This window comes from Equus caballus, chromosome 1 (assembly GCF_041296265.1).
Source record: "Equus caballus isolate H_3958 breed thoroughbred chromosome 1, TB-T2T, whole genome shotgun sequence".
In the NCBI taxonomy this organism is placed as follows: domain Eukaryota; kingdom Metazoa; phylum Chordata; class Mammalia; order Perissodactyla; family Equidae; genus Equus; species Equus caballus.
The window spans coordinates 184,068,742-184,093,727 of record NC_091684.1 but is presented as its reverse complement, the minus strand read 5'-3'; the positions used below and the strand labels follow the sequence as shown (position 1 = coordinate 184,093,727).

General features: G+C 39.2%; 1 protein-coding gene across 18 annotated transcripts in view; it reads right to left on the bottom strand.

Moving 5' to 3' along the window:
• NPAS3 (neuronal PAS domain protein 3) overlaps positions 1–24,986 on the bottom strand; it is an 829,192-nt gene that overhangs the window by 423,119 nt on the left and 381,087 nt on the right. For 10 of the 18 annotated variants that reach the window (XM_023623732.2, XM_023623775.2, XM_070241873.1 and 7 more), the window contains one exon: positions 8,257–8,339. In XM_023623732.2, coding sequence (XP_023479500.1) covers positions 8,257–8,339 — 83 coding nt within the window. The remainder of the gene's footprint in view (positions 1–8,256; positions 8,340–24,986) is intronic. The other 8 variants (XM_023623740.2, XM_023623780.2, XM_070241911.1 and 5 more) reach the window with 1 other exon arrangement.

Sequence of the window (24,986 nt, the reverse complement as noted above, 5' to 3'; positions counted from 1 at the left end):
TCACACACATATTTCAGTTTAAACCCAGGTCAGTTATAATAGAAGTTATGAGTTAACTTTCAACATTAAAAACATTTCCTAAATGTCAATGCTGATATCTTACTTGAGGTAAGGATGTGAGCAAGGTGAACAGCAGACTTAAGAAATTTCTGCTTTTCTTTCCTTTCTTTTTAAATAAAAATACTGTAAACCTTACTTCCAATTGTTTTACAGCTCAATTGATAAGGTGTGTTCTTTTTTTTTTGTTCAAGAAAATTTAAAAGCAACTAATTTAAATATGCAAAATTATCTTGAGTTGTTCATACGTGAACTTAAAAGCCGTGCAACACAGGAAAATTAAGTAATTATGCCTCCAAGTTATTTACTGCAATTAAGCTCATTTATCATATGCAAATTAGTGCAAACTGGTCTCATTAGTTACTAAATTACTCAATATGAGCTGAACAATGTAGCACTCCAGTTTGTAATGAAAAATCCCTGTAGAGGCAAGCAGTATCAATTAAGCTAATTTGCATATGCAAATATATTCACTAACTTTCTCTTTTTCTATATTTAGTTTTACATTTCCTTACCATTCTGGATAATAGGGAGACTATAGGGTCACTCACCTTTCTCTCCTTCCTCTATCAAAGCTAAAGAATGCCTCTATTTGAAGTTACATTATTTTATTTTAGCACTGATGTCCTACAGGATACCACTTTGCCAAGAAGGCCCATCAGAAGTAAGAACATGCAATTTCCCTACAGGAGATCAATTCTTAATAAGCATGAAATTCCAATTTATCAATAAAACAGAAAATAGACTTGAACATATCACTCTCTTTCACGGAAGTCTTTTGAGAACCCTACCATCAAATGTAAAACAAATGTTGACTTGATTAGGCAGCATCTTAAATAATAATTTGTATCTTTGTATTAGTCAGCTTTTGAGCTGTTTTACTTATTATTCCCTTTTCTTTGTCCAGATGTTTGAACTGTACTAGTCAACCTTTTATTTTCTCTTTCTGAATGAAATTAAAGGAGATGCTGAGGATAACAGACATGGCATTCTCTACCCCCAACCCCGGCACAGTTATAAGTAGCTACTTTTGCCCATACATTCAATCTACTTTCTGTAAAGAATCTTCTTAGTCCTCTACAATTAACTGGTTCTCAGACTCTGAAGAAGGACTGTGGCTAGAAATACTTGAACAATAACAAAGATATAAAATACCACAAGATACTATGTATTTTGTTTTCCTCATTACATCAACCACAAATTTTTAAATATTTCAGTAGAAAACCTGTATAGTCTCATTTGTTTAACAATAATTCTGCAGGACCAAAAAAGTATACAGACCAACTAGTCATGATTCCAGGGTATGCCCTTAACCAATCTTCAAAATGTGATTAATAATGGAAATGTAGCCATTTAAATATAAATCCTGATCTGACTTTTTTCTAAATTTGATCCATAAAAGCTTCTTGCAAACCTGGCTCTTCTTACATGAGATATGACTCTACTCTGTATTCCAAGGCTGAAGGTGCTGAGGGAAAGAAAAACCACAGGACTGAAATCTGACGTTTCACTGAGATCTGCGGTGGTGTCCATCCCACCCAAATCTGACTACTTTGCCTACCACATAGAAAAACAGCTCCATTTGAGTTCCCTTCTTCCCTACCATTTTAAGAAAATACATACTTTAATTAAACTGTTCTGCTAAGGTAATGGCCATATCTACGTCTTCTACAAAAGAGTTGCTCTACTAATAAATGATCCTTGCAAAAACAACTATCTCCCTAGTTATGATGGGAAGACAGGCAGTCATGCAACCATTCTGCCCAGCCTTTTCTCATCCACCCTCAATCAGAGTCTCAGGTGTTATAATCTCAGAATGTTCTTGGCGGTTCTCTCTTGGTCTCCCTCAAAGGGTCTGCCCATGGGATTCTCTGGCAATTGGGGCTTGAATGTTCTAAGAGCGATTCAAAAGTTCCTTAATGTCCAGAAATAATTCAGAGTCAATGACATAGATATGGGAGGGTTCATGCAATATAGCCAAGCTTAAACTGACACCTGGATACCATGCTTCCACCATTTTTACCCTTTAAGGCATTTCTTATAGAATATTCTTTTATTCTCCCAAGACTTAGATTAAAATAATAAAACATGTGGAGACTTATAATTATATTCATCCACCTCAGAAAATTTCATTTATTTTAATATCTAAAACTAGTTATGGATAAAGACCATCCTTTGACCACTTTATAAGTATGTAACAGATATTAGTAATGATATGTATTACATAATGTACGAAATACAATATATACATATCTATCCATAGTTCCCCATAATGTGCTGACAATGAACACAAACATGAACCTTAAAAATCTTCCACATACAAGGTTTGATTTGATTGTTTTAACACGTGTGAGGTGAGTAAAGCAGCATTACTCTAAAGTATCCAAAAACAACTGCAAATTTATATAAGAATTATATAAGCATTATCTACAGAAAAAAAATTTAACCCTTTCTGCTAAGGGTATGCAAATAACTAAAGCACTTCATTCATAAATCTGCACTAAGAAAAAGTCACTCCACTAGTTAATTTCATGAGTTACAAAGATGGTATTTGTTACCATTTTGTGTTTCATTAACTTTGATAAAGTAAAATATGAATATTTTACCTGGTCTCTAAACTAGGATAGTAAAAGTAAACACCACTCATATTTTTCCATATTAAGGAAATCATGAAGTGGGAACACTAATGCCCTAAGAGAGCCTTGAAAGCAGGAATCGAATTAGTGCTTAGTCACATGTACTGTATTCAGGAAAGATCCCACATAATAAACTAACGTTCTTAGGTTTTTACTTAGCTTGTCACAAAAAACACAATTCCTAGTCTTGACCCTTTGCTCTCTTGTGCCTCATCTGATTGATAAAAGTCAAAGAACAAAGTTAATTAAAATGCTTTGGCTCAGGCCCAATGCATATGTTCCATATCCTGCAGTTGTAAGGCTGGCATCAGTTGAACCCCTCAACTCTCCTGCAGAAGATGCCTCTGTTCGGAAATTCAGGCCTGAAACAGCTACAGGTTCAGTGGGGCTACAAGACTGGTCACAGTTAGTAGTAAGGCTTCCCTGTGAATGATGTGAATGGTGGCCCCAGAGTTGCGTAGTACACAGCCAGGGTGATGACCTAGCCTACATACACCAGTATTGTATCATTAAATTGGAAAATAACTTTGCAGCAGTTGATTTTACATTGACAGAATCACCATTAAGTTTAATGTTTTCCCACTCGGTGGGAAAGAAGTCAAATTTAAAGGATCCACCAAACTTTCTACATTTTCCTAAGGGAATATACAGCTAATAAGACATATGCAGCAAAAACACATATTGCAGTCCACAGAACGCGTGGCCCCAAAATTAGGGAGTCCATCTTCATCCCCCATCCCTGACTCTCTATACCTTCATCCTCCATCCCTGACTCTGTACCAAGGGGTCCTTAGCATGCTGTTCCATGAAACACCACTGGGGGCGCAGGGAGCAGGCAAGATTGGCACCTGGTGCAGAGAAGTCACCAGCATTTTCTGAGCCCCATGCTAGTATTCAGAACTGACCTCTACTTTACCTTCCAAATTCCATCACTTCCCTACTTCTGTCCATTCCAAATATATATTCTTTCCTTTTATTACCATTGTTTTTAAAAACGTCCTCCTCATTTCTTGTAAAGTATTATAATCTAGTGTTAGCATTCTGGGTTCAAATTCAACTCTCACTAAACTAGTTATGTGAACTTGAGTCAGTTATTTAATTTTTATAAGTCTTAGTTTACTCAATTTTAAGGTCTGCATAATCAGAGCACTTATCTCACAGGTACAAATTTTGAGTATTCAATAATGATATAGGAGGAGAACTTGGCACTATACATAGAGTTTAATACATACCAAAAATTCAATAAATATAAGCTAAAATCAATGCAGATTAGGCTTTTTCTAATTGAAATAGACACACACGTACTTGCCCCTTACTTAGTATTCGCATTAGAAATGCAAATTTATAGATATAATAAAATAAATATAATAAAAATATTTGATGATAGGAAAATGGTTAAATAAATGATGATGCATCCATAGTATGCATTATACTTTGTTAATACAGATATGACCACAAGATATTGATTTTTAAAAAGCTGATTGCTAAAGAGCATTTAATTGGCCAATGCTTGACCTCATGAATCTCAGACATGTAAATATACTCTAACAACACTGAGAACAAAATTATCCCTCCACATTCCCTTCTCATCTCCCTCCCTTCCTTACCACAAACATCCAGATACTTCTTTACCTTATACCACTCTTTAGGTTTGTTTTTTGCACCTAATACTTTACTGCAACTGTTTCAATTGACAAAACCTATGACATCTCTTCAGTATGTATCCTACTAAAGGATTTATCCTCAGCCACCTTGATATTGTTAATACTCCTTCCCTAAACAAAATCAAATCCTGTGGTTTCTTCTTTCCTTCCTGTCTACTCCTTTCTCATCTTCTACTTGCATCTTAAGTGATGACATATGCTGAGGTTGTCTCTCCCCGACCTTCTTTTCTCTTTGTTTCACATCAGTTCCATGGTCTGTAACTCACTGCTTGATTTGAACTATCATTCATCTAAACAGTAGTGATTTGTAATTCCCATCCCTATTTTCAGCCCTAGACTAGATCTTGCTCTAGAGGATCAGACTCAGGACTCTAACTGCTTACTCTCTTACCAGCTTGGCTATTTAAGAGCATATCCCTTTCACCTCTCTCAGGGAAAAGTATCATCAGACATCTAGCTACCAATCTAGAAAACTTGTGATCATTAACTCCTGTCATCCCCTAGCCTTTCACATCTAATTTATTACCATATGCCAATAATTTGATCTCAATTTCATACCTGCCTCTCCATTCATAGAGCCTCTATCTTGGAGAAGATCTTCATTTTGACTCTTGGACTATTGTAATAATTTCCTAAATAGTCTCTTTATATCAGCCTTTCACAACTCAAAGACTTCCTACACACTGTATTTTGATAATAACTCTAGAAACAAACCAAATCTTTATCTTGTCACTCTCTTGTATGAAAGCCTTCTCCATAGGCTCATCACTGGTTGCAGAATCCTGGCTTGGCTCAGCAGGCCTGTTACATTATGGCTCATACAACTTCTCAATCTTCTCTTACATACTCCCCTCTGTATGTGAAGCAGTCATCAAATCAAGCACCTTAACAATCCCCAAACAAGATCTATTAATACTTGTCCCCATGCCTTTGTGTTTGACATTCCCTTTGATTGGAATATTCTTTGCCTAATAAACTCCTAATCATCCATCAACAACTTTGAGAAGCCTTCTTTGATGCTTTGTGGCAAATTCAGAGCCTCGCTCTTTTGTAGCCCCATTGTACTTGACCAGTGTGATGTTTCTCACTTTGAGGCCTCCTGGTTCCTCTTTCCCCAAAAGATTGCATGCTAGTTAAGGACAGCAGCCATGTGCCTACTACAGCAAATTCTGTGTTCTACTGAGTATTTGAAATTTTTTTTGTAATGAAGATAAATTGTCAGGTTAGAGACCCTGCCTACCTTGTTGACCGCACAGGTTTTTCTCAGATATTTGCAAGTGAAGAAAGGTAGAAGAGAGGGAAGAAAGAATTCATCCCAGTCCCCATGAATCAATGTAATTCAATCATGGCCCTCCTGAAGGAAAATACTGAAACCACCTTATCCTTGCAGACCATTGAGATAGTGTTGAATGTGGTACAGAAATGGGTCTATGGGCTCAAGAGTTCCCCTGCTAGGAAGCAAGATAACTAGATAGCTTAGAGGAGGCCCTTATTGTTACTACTACTTCCCAACCTCTGCCTACCCACAATTCTAATATTTCATTTAGAAGAGTATATACAGCTCTTCCACTCCACAAGTACTGGTGTTAGAATCAAATGATAAGAAGTTTCAGTTTCTATGAAAATTTCAAGATCATCTGATGCAACCATATTTGGATGCCTGACTTTCTTGAATGCATCCCTACCAAGCCACTTATACTTCCCCTTAAAGCCAAAGGCTTTGAACATATTCCAAATGTGGCCATTCCTAGTTAGAAGTTTTCTTGTATGAAGGTGATTTTTTTCTCTTCAGTTTTCACCCCTTTCTCTCTTCCACACTCTGAAGCCACATAGAATACATCTAGTCTTTTTTCACATGAGGTCTTCAAATATAGAGAGATGACATCCCTTTTAAGTCATGTGTTTTCCAAACTAAACTTCAACGAGCCCTTTGCCACTCCTCATGTAACATTTCTAGCTCACGCACCAGTCTGGTTATTCTACTCCAAATGACATCCAGCTGTCTATGTTTCTCTTACAGTACGTTGTCTAAGTCAGTTGTGACCAACCCAAAAAACAGAAGAGCTCAGCAGCCTCATTGCAGATCCCCTATTCTCTCAATGACGCCTAATGCTGAAGTGGCATTTGGGGACTGCCTTCTATAGTATATTTTTACATTAAGCTTATGTTCAATTCAAACTCCTAAATTTCGTGTTTTAAATTAGTTTTAAATTCTTGCGGCTCCAAAGTCACCCTCCCTTGAGGACTTTGGAGTCAAATTTCCAGAAATAACTCAGAGGATAATAATTTGGAGATAGTGTTTGCATCATTTCTTTCACTGACTATGTTTTATGCACTGACTGCTTCAGAATATAAACAAGAGTCATCCTGAATCCCACTAGAACCTAACAATATACACATGGCATGGCTCATACAAAACTTATAAAGAAGATTCTAAACCAAGTATGTACAGGAAAGAGGGAAATAAGAATTTCGAAGATCTAGAAAGAAATGTCCGTTCTGTATTCCTGTAATCTACTGCACAGATAATTCAAAATTCTTTGTGCACAACAGAATAGCATCTCTTAAAGTGTAGTTCAAGACACATCAGTTGTATGGGACCTTAATAGATATTAGGGGAGAAATGAGGAATATCACAAGAAAGAAAAATAATCAAAATAAGGCTTTTCAGGGCCTTAAATCTGCAAATGTGAATTGTGACAGCTCAGACCTAAGGAAACATCAAAATTATCTCAAAAGGTCGTTAAAAATCATAAACTCCTGGACTTCACCCTGACGATTCTGATTGAGCAGGTATGTGTCCTTTCAACAAGTGTCTCAGGTGATTCTGAAGCTGCCAGCCAAGGAACCGCTTCAGAGAATCACCGGGATTTGACCACAGAGAACCAGATGATAACAGTTTCTGGGGTACATATTTTCAGCAATAATATGCAAGGTTCAATGCTACTTTTGGCCATCGAAAAAATGAAAGGACCCTCAAAGCCATTTTTTTAAAACTTTGCATCGACAGGAATCTGGCGCTTACCTTTATTTTTACCCCAAAGTTGATCTAAGAAAACATAGCCATCTTTTTCAAATAAGCTGCCTAAAGATCCCAAACATGTCTGTTTCTCTAATTCTATGTTAAAAATGTATCTAACATAGTAAAAATAGCAGCTTTGGCCACATCAACATTTATCCTGGAAGCAGAAACAATATAGAACAATTATCCATCGATGTGTTGAACTGATGGCAAAGTCTTAAGAAAAACAGTGTTGAGTGAGTGAGATGCTCAGTCTGGGAGGAATCTTCTCTTGGACTAAGTAACTGCAGTCCCATCCTAGTGAGCCTCACATTTATTTGTCATGAAACTCATTGCAAAATCAATTATTATTATTTGTCTCCTTTTACTTAAAAAGCATACTTCAAAACTTTACCCTGAGAAAGTCTGTAATTTGTTGGGGGGCAAACATTAAGATTGGAAGCAGTTATGAATACACATTGAAGCAAAGAAGAACTGAAATTTGGCAACACATAAAAATGTCACATTACTGTCACAACATTTTGCTCTTCCAAAAACACTATATAGGTCCAAAGACACACATATATCCACTTACAAATGAAGCACACACACAGTCACTCTGGGAACAGCTACTATACACTGCGCGTCAACTGAATGGTGCAATTCATCTCAATTATTACAGCACAGATAATACTTGCCCTCCCTTTCTCATTAATATTCTCTCAAGGGATGGCTTTCTAAAAAGAAAAAAATAAATTCATAAGAATGGCAGAATTCCAAGATAAAATAACAAGTCATATACATAGCTGAAATTTAAAAAAAACACATTTTAATAAAAAGACTAAACGTATTCATTTTTTCTTAGTAAAATATAAGTTTCTTTTTCTTTTAAAGGTACCTGCAAAATATGACTTCCCAAATGTGCTTCAAATACTTCAATGGCCAGTGCACTGGGGCTTCTCCTTCGTTGTGCACCTATAACTTAAAAAAAAAGAGAGAAAAAACAAGAAAGAAAGAAAGAAAAATTAAGTCAGAGCTCTGATTCACACCTTCAGCTTAATTTCTCTCTAATTGCAACACTAGCTAGTTACTACACAACGAATCTCAGAGAAACACAACCCAGTGTTGACCCTGGTTCTGTGTTGCCTGAGCATAAGAAGAACCTAGGTTGAACTTTCAACTCAGAACAGCAACCTCTACAAACATTAAAAACCACATCCAGGGCTTTTTTGCTTTTTTTAAAAATTTTCATTTTGGACTGTTTTTCCTATACTGGAGCAAAAACATATGAATGTTCACATTTCTTTAAAATAAACTAGCAAACTCTTTCTCTTAAAATTTAGATATTTTTAAAGTATACACTTACTGCCTTTTCCCTCAAGATTAAACATAAACTTTTCGTATCCTCCAGGCTAGGAAAAAGCAAACAGGAAATTTTTTTTTTTTTAATGTTCTAATGCAGTAACTTTATCATAACTTAATAAGCACAACATGTTGGACAAGAGAGTCTCATTAATGACTGTTTGCACTAGTGTGAAGTGTCCCAGGACGGCTGGCTTTCATATTTACTGAGCATTCTCGCATAACTCTTCTTACAGGACTGCTGAGAAGCCCCACAGGCCTTTGGCCCCAGCAGGCGCCTTATGAGGTCAGCGACTGTTTTCTCATCTGAATACTCCTGTTCTCCTACTAACTTCCAGTCACTTCTCTTCTCGGCCTACCCTACACCTGTTATCTGCAGGCGCTTGCACTCAAAGAGCCCCCACAATCCTTAACAAAAGTGAGCTTAATGCATGATTTTTGTGGGATCCAGAATTGAGGGTCTTCTCTTAACAATTTTTTTTTGCATGAGGTCACAATTTGCTTTTAAATCTGTTCTGAGTATTCCTTCCCCCTTTTATTTTCAGTTCTCAAATATAAAAATCAGTTTGCTTTCCAGTAATTTAGGAAAGAAAATATTGAAGTCTTTTCCATATTTCTAACAAGTAAATTCTCCATGTCTTCCTGCTTTTCTTGAAAATTTTACCACAAACTTCTGGTCTCTCAAACCAAGACACTACGAATTGAAAATAAAATCAAAATCTCCTACTTTCTCACCTTTAAAAACACTTTCAAGCTAGTTAACGAGAAAATTCCAGCAAAATGTTGGCTGGGATAATTCTGCTTCATTTCAGTTACAAAGTCAGTCAGTTGGACCCACAGCTTAGTAGGGATTATAATATAAAGGTACTTATGATTATTGTGCTGTGCAAGAGTCGGCAGTTTACCCCTGCAACTGTGACTTCATGTCGGCAATGTCTGAGAGGCATTCTGAAAATAGCATGAGTGTTAAGTACCATTATTACAGGAAAGAGGAAATAAAGGGGGCATTTTTTTTCAATGGGAAAATTTATAAAATATAATTGAAGAGTGATTATTATCAAAGAATATTCCAGCTGGAAGGGATCTTAGAGATCTCTATTCCAACTTTCTTATTTGCTTCAGAAGCAAAATACACAATTAATAATTTTAAATTAGAAAAATCAGTTTTCTATCCTGACTAATCTTTACTATAAGCACAGACACAGGATTTTTAAAATTTTAATATTCAGATATACTTAAGAGAGTACGTGTGTGTGTGTGTGTGTGTGTGTGTGTTTCTGATTAATTTCCTATTCTAACATGCACATTACTCCCTTCAAAACTCCTTTGGCATTTTTGATAATGCAGCTGTCTTGCTGAATACTGTTTTCAGTTTCTAGAGTGTTAATTGCACATTATGGTAGCTTGGTGTGAATGATCCCACATGAATAAAATCTGCAGACTTTTTTTTTTTTTAAGATTGGGGGAACTTTGGGGAGGGAGAAGGGGGGAGTTGAAAAACTTCAAAAGTGTCCACTCTGTTTTTGAGGCAGTAATTAGGATCAAGAAAGCTCCTGATTAATGGTTCATAATTTGGGGGGCTTTTCAGGACTTCCAATTACAAAGTTCAAAAGGAACCACTGCACCTCACAAAAGAAAATGGACTAATTTTAGAGAACATAGACTATTCTACAAAGAACTGGATTAAGATGGGGCCAGGAGAACAACAGCCAGCAACCCATAGAGGAATCTAAAACATCACAGAAAACATAAGGAGCATGTTTATTTACTAGCAGGCCCAAGAAGCATGCTCTGGTAGATACTTCTTGGCAGCTCACCTGCCTTCTAGAGCACGGAAACAGTTGGCTTTAGCAGGATGCAGTAGGGGTTATTTAAGCCTGGCCACTGATGGCCTTTCTTTTCCTCACTTAGGGCTCAGGCTGTTCTCTAAGTAAATGTTGCTAATGCATACATATTTAGAGATTTTATTTAAAAAACTTACTATCCAGCTTGGGGATCCCACCAGTCTGCATTAGGTCTTATATCTGTGAGTTCGACCTACATAGTTGTTCTTTGTTCTTCAGATCCTCTAGAAATCTGCGTGTGTATCCCAGTACATGCAAGCATAACACACAAGTGTCTTGTAAGTGGTTTCATGCTATTCTAGTCAATGGCATTTTTATGGCACTGGAACTTCTCTTGATTTATATGTTTTGCACTTATGCAGGTGATGTGGGGCTGTAATGACAGTTCCTAATTTTATAACCAACATAAATATGTTAAACAGGAGCCCATTATGCCCCTGGTAGAAGCCCAGCTCTGACTCTAGCATTATTGGTAACTGAATAGATGTTAAATATGTACTTCTCATCTTGTACTTTTTATCCTATTGCATTTGACATTTTGAGAATTGAAACAATAATCTAATAAGTCAGGAACAATGCAAATATGGTTATTTTGTTCCTCTATGTTAATCTCATTGTGTTTATGGAGTATCATTAATGCCAAAAGCAAAACCAAAGAGGCATTTCTTCAATGAGGTCCATCATTCTCACAAAAGTAATACACACTTATGAAGCTCTCTCAGATTTTTGTATTTTGGAAGTTGACAGTGTCTAAAACCATTTGGTCGCCCAGACACAATGTACACTTATCATTGCTGAATAGGTCACCGTTTCACCTGATCTACTGACATATTTCATTTACTTGTTTGTTCAATTAAAAGACACTACTTTTCGAAATTTAAAGAACACTAACCAAAGTAACCAAAAACACGCCTAGCACATTGCTAAATAAATAGAACATATAATCCCCTATCTGCGAAGATCATGTCCCTAACCCTAGTGAGAAGTGAGAATTGCAACAGTTGAGCAGCTTATACAAACTAATAAAAGAAAAAAAGATCAAACCATAGCAATATGGCAATTCAACTTCAAACTTGATTCAGCATTTACTGAGTACTATTTGATGCTGGAAATTGCTAACTACTGTAAGGCAACTAGTATTATAAAACCTAGTAAACAGTACAAAAGAAAATTTTAAGCAATTTAGAATAAACCTAGGCCCAGCACACAATTATCAACAAACACCACAACACTACTATCATGTTTTTTCAGGGTTAAAAATAAAACACCTAGAGTTTTGAGATACTTTAAATTGGAAAAGATATATAGGGAGAAGGACTGTAAAAATCAATTAAAGAAATTCTGATTGTCTCCAAAATCTGAAATGATATCATAAGACATTAGGACTATGCATTTGGCCTTTCTCTCATTAAACAACAGAAGACATGGAAGGTAACCACAATCTTAAATATGTATCTGAAAAATTCATTTTGCCCCTCAACTACATTGGCAAAAATGTCCTAATCTAGACTCTCCTGTATGACCTTGTGAGGTGGTCTCTGAGAATTAATTCAGTGCAGTAAAAGACAATCCCGCTTTCGGGAAATAGACCCCACACTCCAGCCATATTCCTAAGCAGTGCTCGTCACCTTCAGGGATGTACAAACTCCAGGAAGAATGAGGATTAGCTCTCAGTGGGAGTTTGACCTATTCAGCCAAAAGGTCAGCTTGCCACAGAAGAACCCATTACAAAACAGAAATAGGACAGCTCAGTGGACACACACAATGAAAGGGGGAAAAGTCACGAGCCCTACTTGCCTGTGTCCTGCATTGCCCTTTTCCTTCGTAACTCTCCCCACCCCCACTTCCACAGAAGGTGAAGCTGTCCCAGCGCCTCACCAGCACGGTTTACAACTGGAAGGTAAACCACAGGCGGGGAGAGAGAAAGGAGCTTGTTATTTAAGGGATCAAAAGCGAAGATGAGTATGACGTGTGAGGCAGGGTTTCCAATGGACTGCATTATTAGGGAAAAGTAGTCACTGGCAGATAGGGAAGACTGTTTTAGAGAGATTTTCTCATCCCGGCCCCCTCCAGGGGGAGCAGTGTTGCAGCACAGGTGGATGCAGCCCTAAACTTCCGCAGGTAGTATTTTGAGAATGGAATCATCCACCAAGTGAAAAGGCAAGCTTCATCCCCGGATGACTATCCTCTGAGTCCATCATCTAAGGGGCAAGGCTGTTCCCACACTGAGCCTGGGGGAAGGAGGGGCAAAACGCATACTCAGTGGAGTTCCGGACACCACTCCCTGGGCTTGAGCACTTGGGCCAAGCAAAGTCAGGGTCTGGGAAAGAATGGACTAGAGAATGCTTAATGAGTCTTTCCATGGCTACCAAAGAAAAGAAAAGGGATTTCCCTTCAAGAATCTCTATTAGCCTCCCTCACTGAAGGGCAAGGCAAGCCAGGGAGGGTTTCCCAGGAGCCTCAGAAGTTTATGAGGTATGAATTTGTGTGTGTGTGCGTGTGTGTCTGTGTGTCCCGATCAAAATAAAAACTTCTATGTTTTCATTTAATATGAGATCAAATCTTCATTCTGAAACCGGTCCTCACAGCTCTGCCTACTGCCCGCATCCTTTCTACCCTAAACTCCTTATTGTTTGTGCATGCCTTAGACACCGGGGGCACTTCAGCTTGGGATGGAGATGACACACTGGAAAAACTAGTGCTAGGTACCAGCGTAACCGATACAGCAGCGCATTAACTGAAACTCTGTTGTTGCAAGCACGATATGTGGAGTTTCCATACAATGCAGCGTGTAAATATCTGAAAACAAATAACAACAATGCACTTTCACTGAGATTAGTTTTTGCCATTTAAAATATAGGATAACTGACGATCCTGTGAATGCCTAAATAATAATAAATACAAGAAAGAAAACCTCCTATATTCAGGAGTAGTACACTTTGGGTTTATTTTTAAATTCTTATTTAGTATATTTTTAAAAATCAAAAAACATACCTTCGTAATTCACATCCCAGAACCCATTAACACAGTATATTACCAATTTTAACCAAAAAGAGGTAGTTAATCCAATAAAATAAACTCTAAGAAGTCTTACACTGATTCAAAAATTCTTTGATACAATACATATTCAAATTTTTCCCACAATGTAAGTATAGATTGAATGTATTATGGAAAAGCATTAGGGATAATACAACTGTGAAAGTATTAATACTTACAAATGAATTGTTGAATTTGGAACCATTTCTGGTTTTCTCAAAAAAGCATATCTGTATCTGTATGGCCTTAACTAGTAAGAACTAAGGGGAAAACATAACATTCAACAGATCTGTTTAGTAGAGGGTGTGTTTATCATGCACTTCTTATCTTCTAAAGAACTAAATAGTATTCACGTGATTTTTTGAAAATTTTTATTTACCATCTTTCACATCAAAATGGCAAAGTAGTCTAAATGTGAAATAGCACCCAAGGGTTACTATAATAAGTTCTGACAGTGTTTTGGGGTATTTGATAAGCAATAAATTACAGGGATTTCTTTTTAGTACAACATTTCCTTTTTAAAGACTCATTTTGTCCACCCTGCCTTCCTTTTCCACTGAAGGAAATGAAAATTTCCCACTCCTGAAGCAGACATTTCTCCATCTATAGCTGGGGAAAGGGAAAGACAGCCTTTCTCTGACAATCCAGTAGTTACTATAGGAACTATTATACGTCCCTGATATGGTCTACATATAGGGTAATTAACATTCTTCATGAGAGAACCCAGACTTCCCCAAGACGATGGAATTCTTAAGGCAGTGGGTTAAGCTGCTGTTAGGAGTGACAGCACCTAAGGAGTGATGAAGCTATGATAGCCAATATCTCTTGGACAGAAACCCAGGAAAATGCAGGCATGAAGCTGTATCTTCCTGGGCTGAAGGCTGGGAAGTGGGGTACACGAGGGGAATCCTCAAGAAAGGCAAGGAGGCATGAGGGGCCAGAGCTGGCCAGTGGACTGGACTCATAGACGAGGAAATTCTGTACTTTCCTGTAACTTCAAAGTAATTGTTACAAATCCAAGGAGGACTTTCTAAAAGGTAGGTATTACTCAATCATTTCAATTTTACTTTCTTGATCATTTCCAAATAAAGTATATTAAAAGGGGGCGCTTTTTAAGGACCGAAGTCCAACAACAACTTACAAGACATCCAAGTCTTTTCTCAATGTGTTTCTTGGCTTCATAAACACTTCATGCCACAGGGATTGCTTTGGGATGCAAAGTTTAAAATTAACTACTTAGTTCCCTTCATGCAGTGAAAGGAATGAGAATTTCCTCTTTTTCTTTACAAAATAAATAAAAGGGAGAAAACTGATCATGACTAATTCTTGTTTTGGCTTCCCAGCAGAGATGGAATGGCAGCCCCTCTCATTCTGGGGAAGCTCTAAGAGTGAGGCAGTTACACAGTGACTTCAGAATGAAGAAGACAGAATTGGAGAACCTTCAGGTGGCAAAAAGTCTTGATTTTTATCTAACATGAACTCAGCAAGAAAATATAAACTAATTAATTCTGGCTTCAGGGCTATACCAACAGACGTGCATTGAGTCTTACTACATGGCAGGCATTCTGCTGGGGACTCAGAACACAAAAATGGCTTGAGTCTCAGTCCACTGAGCAAGGCAGTCCCAGGGTATAGAGGTCTCGTGGGCCACAGAGAGGGTAGCACAGACACTGGCCCAGGCTTGAAGTCTGAACATGTCCGTGATGTGGGCGGTGCTCTGCTTTCTGAGGACAATCTGCAGCTTTGAGCTTCTTCTTTTGTTCTTCCTGTCCATATTCAAATTCCTCTTCTTCTGGTAGCCACTGTCCTCTACACATCACCTACTCTGTATGTCAGAAGCGAATACTGCGTGTTCTCATGAATTAAGCACACAGTTCTTAGACAGACACCAAGTCTGGCTACAGCTATCACAGGGAAAAACAGAGAGAACACATCCAATTCAAGATTTGAATGCAGCACTAACTTTGCAAAGTTTAACACTTGTCCTTTAATTGGTAGAAATGACCTCTCCTATGCTGAAAATTTTTTGAGAAGTTTACATTTTTAATGGGGATTAGATTTGGTATCCTCCCTTGGTAGGAGCTGAAAAAAAAGGGATTATTATACTTTCATTTTGGAAACTGTCTTGAAAGCCTTTCAGTCAAGTGCTGCCATACTGCTGTCACCCCTTCTGACCTTAGCAGCACACAGACTGTCAGTGGTAGGATTCCGCCCAGTTGGAAGGGGTGGAGATTATCATTAAATCAGTACAGTGTCAGTCTGCACTCGCTGGGAAAAGGAAGAGGTCTACATCTGTTATCTTGTTGTTTTTTTTTTCAAGTCTGATCCCAAAACTTGATGTTATGACATTTGTAACATCTGCTACAAATACTGAGGTAAGTCAGGCACAACCTTATTACTTCCAGTCTAATGCTCCATCCATCCTCTGGGCTTTCCTAGGCCACTGATACGACAGGGAGCTAAGAAACACTGGATGTGCAGGGAGCAGCCTGTGTTTCTGCGGGAGGAAAACGGCAATGTCTCTTGTCCTCTCCCCCTTCTCTATCCTGTTCACGCATTCATGAATTCAGTCACATTCATATTTTCCCTCTCTCTCCTGCTCTCTTGCTTTTGAGCCACATCAATGCTTGGCAGTGTATTTAAGGACTTTCTTTCTGCCAAAAGAACAGTCAACACAAATAGTTCCATGAAACAGTGGGGTGTTGGCCCAAAAGACAAATTGCTCTGCTTATAACAGCACCTGCTTGAAAAGTCACTGTGATCAATTTGCAAAGCTTAACCATCTCAGGCTATGGTATCACATTTATTCATCTAAAATTTGGTGAACGCTTATAATATGAAAGATATCAACCTCATTGATCTAGGTGCTACAGATGTCAGCCAGGCTCCCATTTCCATTTCTCAAAGCTTGCTGTATAAGTAGCAGAAGAAAGGTAAAAGCAAAACAGACAATGAGCCTCTTCTCTGTGCTGGGCACCGTGTCAGAGGATATAAAAATGAAAAAGCACCATCAGACCCTCCAGGTGATCAGAGTCTAGTGGGGAAACTGACACATAAGCAAATGAATAAAATGCAATAAAGGCGCAACTCTCAACTCAGGATGGGGGCAGGGACAGGGGAGGCAGCAAAGGCCTCAGAACAGGGGTACTGATGGAACTGGGTATGGAGGGTGAGGTCACATAGGCAGTGAATGTTCTGGACCCCGGGATCCACTGGTCAGACAAGAAGGCGAGGACAGATGCACATGAACATAGGTAGATGTGCAAGGTTCCAGGCTCATCTTCTTCAACTTGCTTTTCCTTAAGCTGCAACACCAATGGATTGTCACACTCCTACAGACACCTGCAGGGCCGGGTCCCCTCACTAATATAGCACCTTCTTAGGGTTCAATACTACAGCTTAACAGTCACATGATTACACCCAGGAGGAGCAAGTCCATGCACTTCTGTTTGAAAACCCTAACATTACAATTCGACCTCCTCTGCTACCTAAACACCACTGCTCACATCAACCCCCTGTGGTGCACACCTACGTCACAGCATCCAACTTGGCTTTGTGTGAAGCAGCTCAGTCACCAAATGGACTCTCACATCACCTTGGGGTTCTCAAAGGGACTTCGTGACTCAAGTCCCTTATTGTAGGACCTTCCCAAGATGCTGCTCGCAGAGAAAGTTCAATGAGAAGAGTCATATTACTGGGAGACGGTTGTGCGCAGAGGAAAGGATTTGGATTCTGGAGTCAGGCTGACCAAGTCTTAAATCCTCCATTTATCTGGGTGGTCTTGGACAAATTAGGCTCTGTGGACCTTAATTTCTTGGTCTGTCAAAGGGTTAATGCCTCATAGAGCTGTTGTGAGGACATGTAACATGGCCTGCCCTGCTTTAATGTTCCTCCTAGAACTTACTCACATGTTGTCTCTCTCCTCCACTAGCATGTTACCTTTGTAAGCTGGAGGAATAATTTGCATACTGCTGACACTCCAGCGGTTAGAATCGGACCCAGAATACCGAAAGTGCACAATAAGTATCTGTGCATAAGCGAACACTCTACAGCACAGTGCCTAGCCCTGGGGAGGCGTTCAGCACACATCAGCTCTCTCCTCCTTGTTATAAAAAGCAGATGCTGGCCCGAAGATGACCTTTTTAAATCATTATTTTTATCCAAATTTTAACAGAAATATTAGGACTATTTATTTAAATATTAGAAATATTTAGCAATTATTTCCTAAAATACTAGAAATATTTTGTTTCTCTGTATGTTGTCCCTGGTTTCTGCCTTTCTGCAAATCTACAGTGTCACCACAAGCCCCGTGAGCCAACTGTAATCAGGGCCTCAAACCAGTGCAAACATTTCACACATAGTTGGGCAAAGAGCCAGCAATTCACTGAGTGTCAGCAAGTGCCCACTGAATTTTCTTTTCAAGGGTTCACTCATGGCCTATTCCAGCAGTAATTGGCATTCGTTTTAAGATGCTGAATGCCTCAGACATAACTTGATTAGGTAAATGTACACAGCCACCACCACTGGAAACCAAAATCAGCTCTTACAACCCCACCATCTTCCCTCTGATTTCATATAAACAAAAGCCCACACAATCATCAATGGTAACTGAGTGGGAGCTAGGTCTCCCTTATGGTAGCAGATCAAGGTCTGCATCACCATTGCCATCTGCCTCTTGGGGACTGACGGAGGCTATGATTTAGGCAGAGTTAGAAGCTAAATAAGAAAGATGAACACCATATGGAATATAGAGATTAGTAAGCAGGATGACAAGACTGTGAGACCCAGAATTAAGAACACACATAAGCATAAACTTTCACACTCCCCACCACCAGCACTGCCATGAAATGCATCAAGGAGAAAAAAATCTAATTTGAAGAAGTAGTATTTAGATTTAAGGCTAAACTCAAGCCTCTCTCTGTCGGAGGTTCTTAACATGTTTCTTTCTTTGAATATCAGAGCTATTTAAGCAAACCCTCTTCCTAAGGTAATAGTCAAACACAAAACTTTGCATCTACAATTATAAAAATTCCAGAGAGTCTCTGAAACCCATGCATAGACTTCAGGTCAGGAACTCTTGCTTCAGATAAGAGTGAAGCATCCACATATATCATGTACCAGCCTGGCACTTAGTAGGACAGAACAAATGATTCCTTGAATGAATGAGTAAGTAATCAAATGAATACTCAGATGAATGAATGCAGGAGATTCAGCCAAGAGAGAATACACAACTAAAGCAGACACTTGCATTCTGTGTGGGACCGCAAGACTGAAAGCAGCAGCCAGTTAGTTGGTTTATTCACAAAAATTGCTTTGTGGAATTATATACTGCTCCTCCCCTTCTAAATGCAGACAGAGGGAGGAAAGGAAAAAGAGATAATGAAGGTTTGCAAATGAAGTGGGTACAACTGTGCAATCAATCAACATTTTCTGAAAAAGAATCTGCATCACTTGCCAAAAATCTGAACTGAATAACTGAACTAGCATTCTGATGAGGACGGACTTTGCCACTAGCCAGTCCTTTTTATTTGTCTTCCAGCTGTCTTGCTTCTCTTTTCCAGGAAGCCACTGGTCTCTTCAGTTTAGTGGGTTCAGGCACAGGAATTCATTTAACCCATGTCAAATGCAACTTATGATTCTTTTAATAAACCTCTACTGAGTGTTTGGTCTGTGCCAAGTGTCACGCTAGTTGGAAAAGAAACAATTCAATCAATCATCTAAATATTCGTTGAGGGCCTACTAAGTGCCAGGCACTCTTCTAGTGACATGCCATAGAAACAAAAGAGACCAACGTGCGTGTGTGGAGCTGACATTCCAGTGGGGAAGTCGGACAACAACAACAATGTACACACATCTAAATGTGATAAGTAGCCTGAAGACAAATAAAGGGGGAGAGGAAAAAGCAGCAGGAATTTCTGTATAAGATAGGAAATCAGGTAAGACCTCTCTAACAATCTATCTGAAACACGAATAAAGTGAAGGAGTGATGTGATCTCCAGGTGAAGAGAAGACAAAGTATGAAGACCCTGAGATGGGAGAAACTTACCAGGTGCAGGAAAGACAAGGAGCCATCATCTTCAAGGAAGCTAGAGACTAGGGAGAGAGAAATAGAAACTAATAAAATAACGATTGACTTGGAGGATCTCAGGAAAGGGGGCACGTAACTATAGGGAAATTCAAATACGTAAGAAGGAAGAGGGTATTGGGGTTGGAAATGAGTAGAAATTTTCCAGGCAAACAAGCCAGGGATTGGTGGGGGTGAGGGGAACGGCTGAGGTAGAGAGAAGAGCACAAGATGGCACAGAGCCAGCAGGATGTGTGAGTCCCACGTGAACGGGTAGAAATGTCAGAAGACATCTATAGGCCAAGTCACAAATGGCTTACAGACACTGCAAAGAAGTTTACAGTTTACACAGAGTAACTGCACTCCATTCGAAGAGTCTGAGAAGGGGAGGGACATGAGCACATGTGTGTTCTATCAACAGGGTAGCAGTGCACAGGGTAGAATTATGTTTGGAGGAAAGATGAAAACACGGCTATAGCACAGTCTAGATAAGAAATGATGATGAATTAATCCTAGTAAATAAGTTAGAAAGACTGTAGAGAGGATTACGGTTCTAAAGGTATTTAGGAAGCAGGATTGAGAGAGTTCTGTGATTGACCATTAAGGGAAAAAAATGAGTTATGAATTCCAGGTGTTCTGGTTAGTAAATAACATAGATGGTTTGATCATTCCCTGCAGTAGGACATTTAGAAGGGAAGAAGGTGTTAAGGAGAAGATGGGACACTGAACTGGGGTTATCTTTAGGACTGGCCCATTGAGATAAGATGTCCAATAAACCTGAGGCTCTGGGTTGAGGCAAGGCAGAGATGAGGACTTGGCTGGAAGTTATTAGCATATAGGCAGGTGTAGAAGCCACAGGAGGTGCAGAAGGAGGGGAGGGCTGGGAGCCAGCCTGGGGAACATTTGCATCTACAGAGAGAAGAGGAGGAAGCAAAGAGCCTGAGAATGAAGATCCAGAGTGGTAGACTCATCAGCTATGTCGAAAGTCATGGGTGAGCATGGAAGACCTTGGGTGGGGGCACTGCTGTCAACTGAAGAGTAAATGAGAGGTGAAAACAATGAGTTGCACAATTTAAATTCCTTTTCTAGAAATTTCAAAGTGAAAGGAAGAAGAATAGGGATGAAAGCTGGACAAGGAAGAGAAGTGGGAAAGCACTCTGGTGAAGGGATTTTTTTAAGTGCCTTGTGGGTGTTTATACCCTGAGAAGAAGAAGGAAGCAACAGCTATGAGATATAGGAAGATGGAAAACCCTCAAAAGAAGCTACAAAATTGCCTAGAGATTAGGTAAAGCTGAGAAATCGATACAACTTTTTTTTTTAATTCAGTATTTTACTACAACCTGAATCTACAAAAACGATGTTCCACGGGGTGGTGGCCCCTCCAGCCTATGGGACCTCAGCTTCAAAACAAGTTGTTCTACATGATGGTCAAACAACACAATAATCTACAATCCATGTTCAGAAGTATATTTCTATAGGGAAAGCTGCCTAAATACATCTAAATCAAGCCATCATTGTCCCCCTGAAACCTCCATCCTTTCTCCTCTACTGCTAAGAGTTCCCATTCTGCTCATTCTGCAAGCTCATTAGTTCAGGGCAATCTCACTCCTTCTTGGTTCTCTCCACTATATAAATAGGGAAATCAAGCATTCTTTCCTAAGCTCCCGGTGTCCACTGTGACTTCAACAGTGACTTTCCTGCCAATTTCATGAAAACATGAAACTGTATATATATGTGAGTTTACAAAGATATCAATATGCTATAAAAAGTGCAAGACCCCACTTTTGTATGATGCTATTTTAAGGCTTCCTCCTTACCTCAAGCTACCAATATTCCCTCACTCATCAATAAGGATGTTCTCTCTTGGTCCAGTCGGTCCCCAGTCTCTCTGTCTTTGTATCTCTTGCCATGACAAAAGCTTTCAAAATGTCATAAATAGAGGAGTTACTTGGAATTGCTTTTGGAGTCCTTATAACTCTTGGATCACAAAAGCAATAAGTACTTCTTCCTTGCAGCCAAGATCTGTCAAATACCCACGGGCAAGTATTGCAACAGATTATTAATATACCCAGGTGTGAACTAAAAGAATATTAAGTAATCAGAGAAAACGAAAATGCCCTTTATTTGTTGGGAAAAGCAATTGAAAAGGGAAAGAAGAACCTCATATTCCTCCTGCATTATTTAATGAATTTTGATTAAGCCAATGAAGAAAGAAGCCAAGAACTGCTGTGTAGGAGAGAACAAGACCTTGTTTCCGAAGAAATATTTCTTACAGAAAGCAGTTGCCTCCCCTTCAGTGAGGTTGAATTTTCTAGGTATCAAGAGAGAAAGAGAACTTTTCCAGGAACATTAGAAATATTGTTTAAACAGACCTCATCCTCAGAACTCTGAATACTAAATGCCCACCTTCACTCCTTCAACTTGCTCCTCTCAGCTCTTCTCCTCCTTGCTCCCCTCGAAGACAGCTCACCCTGGGGCTTTCAGAGTCTGATGGGACTATATGGTCACTTATTTTCTTGGGCCAACTTCACTTTTATTCCTTTGCAGCATTGCTGCCACCCTTTTTTTCCCCTCATAATTTAAACCATAGTTGAGAGAACTTACTCAGAAGTTCATCTGCCTCCTGTACTGACTTCACTGCATTAGAAAGAACTTCCTCCACAGTTAGTATCTCAACACAGGTCTAGCTCTGTCCTCTGCAATACTCTTCAAAGTATCAACATCTTCAATCATCTTAGTCTTTGAGTGTTCAGGAGTACTTAAAAAGGTTGGGGGGGGGGGGAGCTGTATTTTAGTAGAAAGAGCTTAATTCTTGGCGACAGAAACCTTTATTTCTAGTCTCAGCTCTGTCATTTGCCAGCTGGGGAACAGGGTAAGACGCTTGACATCCTGGTCCTGGTTTCCCCATCTGTACAGGGAGATAATCATCCCCTGTCAAAAGAGGTGTGGCCAGGACCAAACGCCAATGTTTGTGACAGTCTTCTAGCACATACCTAGCAAACAGTGAGGAATAAATACATTTTAATGCAATCTGGATTTTAAAAATCTTCTGTAGCAAAATAAAAATAAGCACTGGTAAAATGCTTTGAGGAGTATTAAAGAAAAGTCACTAAGGTGACATTATATAAATAGGACTTTTCTGTCATTTCCTACGTTGTGTATAACCTCGAGCCAGATTTTTAGAAAAATCTCAGAAAAGTATGGTTACCAGAAAGATGAACATATTCCCACTCACTTCAGCATTTTAAGAATTAAATGAGATAATGTATGTAAAGTACCTAGCATGGTATTTGACACATATGAGGTGTCCACTAAATGTTTCCTTCCTCTTCCTCAAAAACGTATACTTCAGGAATCATGTGCAAATTTAAAAAAAAAAAAACCTGCAGATTTTGTAGAGTAAATCACATCATGGCCTTGTTCACAAATAAGAGTAATAAAATGGTGATTAGAGATAGAATATTTGGGCACATATGAAAATCCTTAAGACTACGGCTGAACTTTGAGTCCACGCTGTGGATTTTTAGCATGATAATCGGTTGTTAGAGTACATGGAGGAAGGCGGCATGGTGGTGTTGGATGTATACATACATATTCCACGTGCAAGTACATGCACATGCATGTGTGTGTGTGTCTACATAATATTTAAAAATCTACACTTACATCTCAACTTCTAAACACGTGTATACTTCATGGGTATTGGGAAGCTTGACTGAGCAGTGGCTGCAAACTCAGAGATGTGCACGCTCAGGCAATGACTACTGTAACGATGGTAGCAGCATAAACGTTAGCTTCCATTTTTGGCCAGGAGGGATAAACAGTCAGAAACCAGGCAGACCCACCCATTCTGCCCCCTCCACTCTTCGGTCTTGACTGGTCGTGTCAGGTTTGCTGTTGGCCCCATCTGGACAGCAGGTGTGTGCTGCACGCTGCATGTGTTTGATTATTGACCAGTGAGTCCTTCCAAAGGGCACACCCGGCGGCCGACTGACCCCTGGTCACGACGCGCGGCAGCCTGCCCTGTTTACATGGGGAAGAGCGAAAACTAAAAGAAAGCCGATTCTGAAATTTTTTAAACTACATTTTTGACCAGAGGCTTTTAACAAAGCCTCCATATCTATCCGTCAAAGAGTGAGCGTGGCAAGCTTGTATAGAGTCTATTAAGGGGGAATAAGGTTCATGAATTTCAAGCTTGGAGGGCTCTAATTACCTCATGCTCAAACTTTAACTACAAAACTCAGATAAATTGCTGCACTAAAACCATAGAAGATCGTCCAGCTGATTTGTGCCAGTGCATCTAAAGCTCAGCCAGGCTGATCCAAGGGAGTGTTTTCAAACCAGTCCTGGGGGAATATGTTCTGGACCTGTCTCTAATGAGAATGTGCGGATTACTTGGATGTTTTGGTAAAGCTACCCGGTAAATTAGTCAATCTGAAATTTTATTAGCCGCAGAGCATTACAGCAGTCAGTCACATAGCCCTAGAATACTGAGGGAATTAAAGTCATTTTAAGCATCTATTAGCCAGGTACCAGGAATCTGTCTCAGGCCCTGGCTGGTAGTTGTAACATTAAACTAATTGGCTAATAGTTACAGCTGTCTCCTCAGTGTTTTTGTTCTTAGAGGTGTGACCCCTTCTTGAACCAATTTATGTACACCCAGAGGGGGGTCCTATATTTATTCTAGTTCAGTGTATGATTTGGATTCAAAAACAAAACCGAAACCGAAAAAGAAAAAAGTCTGTATACATAAACCACAGTGCAAAACAGCTAAAGCTGAGCTTACGTAATGACAGCCTACAAGTTGGAATTCAGTGAATATGGGAGGCAGAGAAAAATGCAGAAAACACACACCCCTCCCAAATATTCAAAGCATTCCTATTTTATTAAAGACGCACCGAGGAAAAATGTGGATTTCCCTCTGCCTTGCATAACACTCTCCATGGCTATTTATCTAGTTACAAACTTTTATAGATGTGAAATATTTTAAGAAGTCCTTTAGAAATGGCCCGAGGTAATTTCAAACTTAACAGACCCTGTCCCACCAGAGCTCATTACAGTGAATTTTATAACAAAGTACCCTCTACTTAATTTTCAGAGCCTAGCCAAGCGTACCAGAAATGCAGCTGCATTAAGTGCAATTAATGGTACAATAAAAGCAGCGGAGGGCTAACACCCAAGAGCCAGCAGTAAACACTGGCTCCACGCTCTCCAGCCGTCAGTCCTGTGTCACAGGGCCTGGAGTGTTAGATTTCTGTATCAAGGGGGAAACATCTGGAGAAATGTCTTCTGTCCTTCAACAGTTCCACCCAGAGCCTGTAGAGA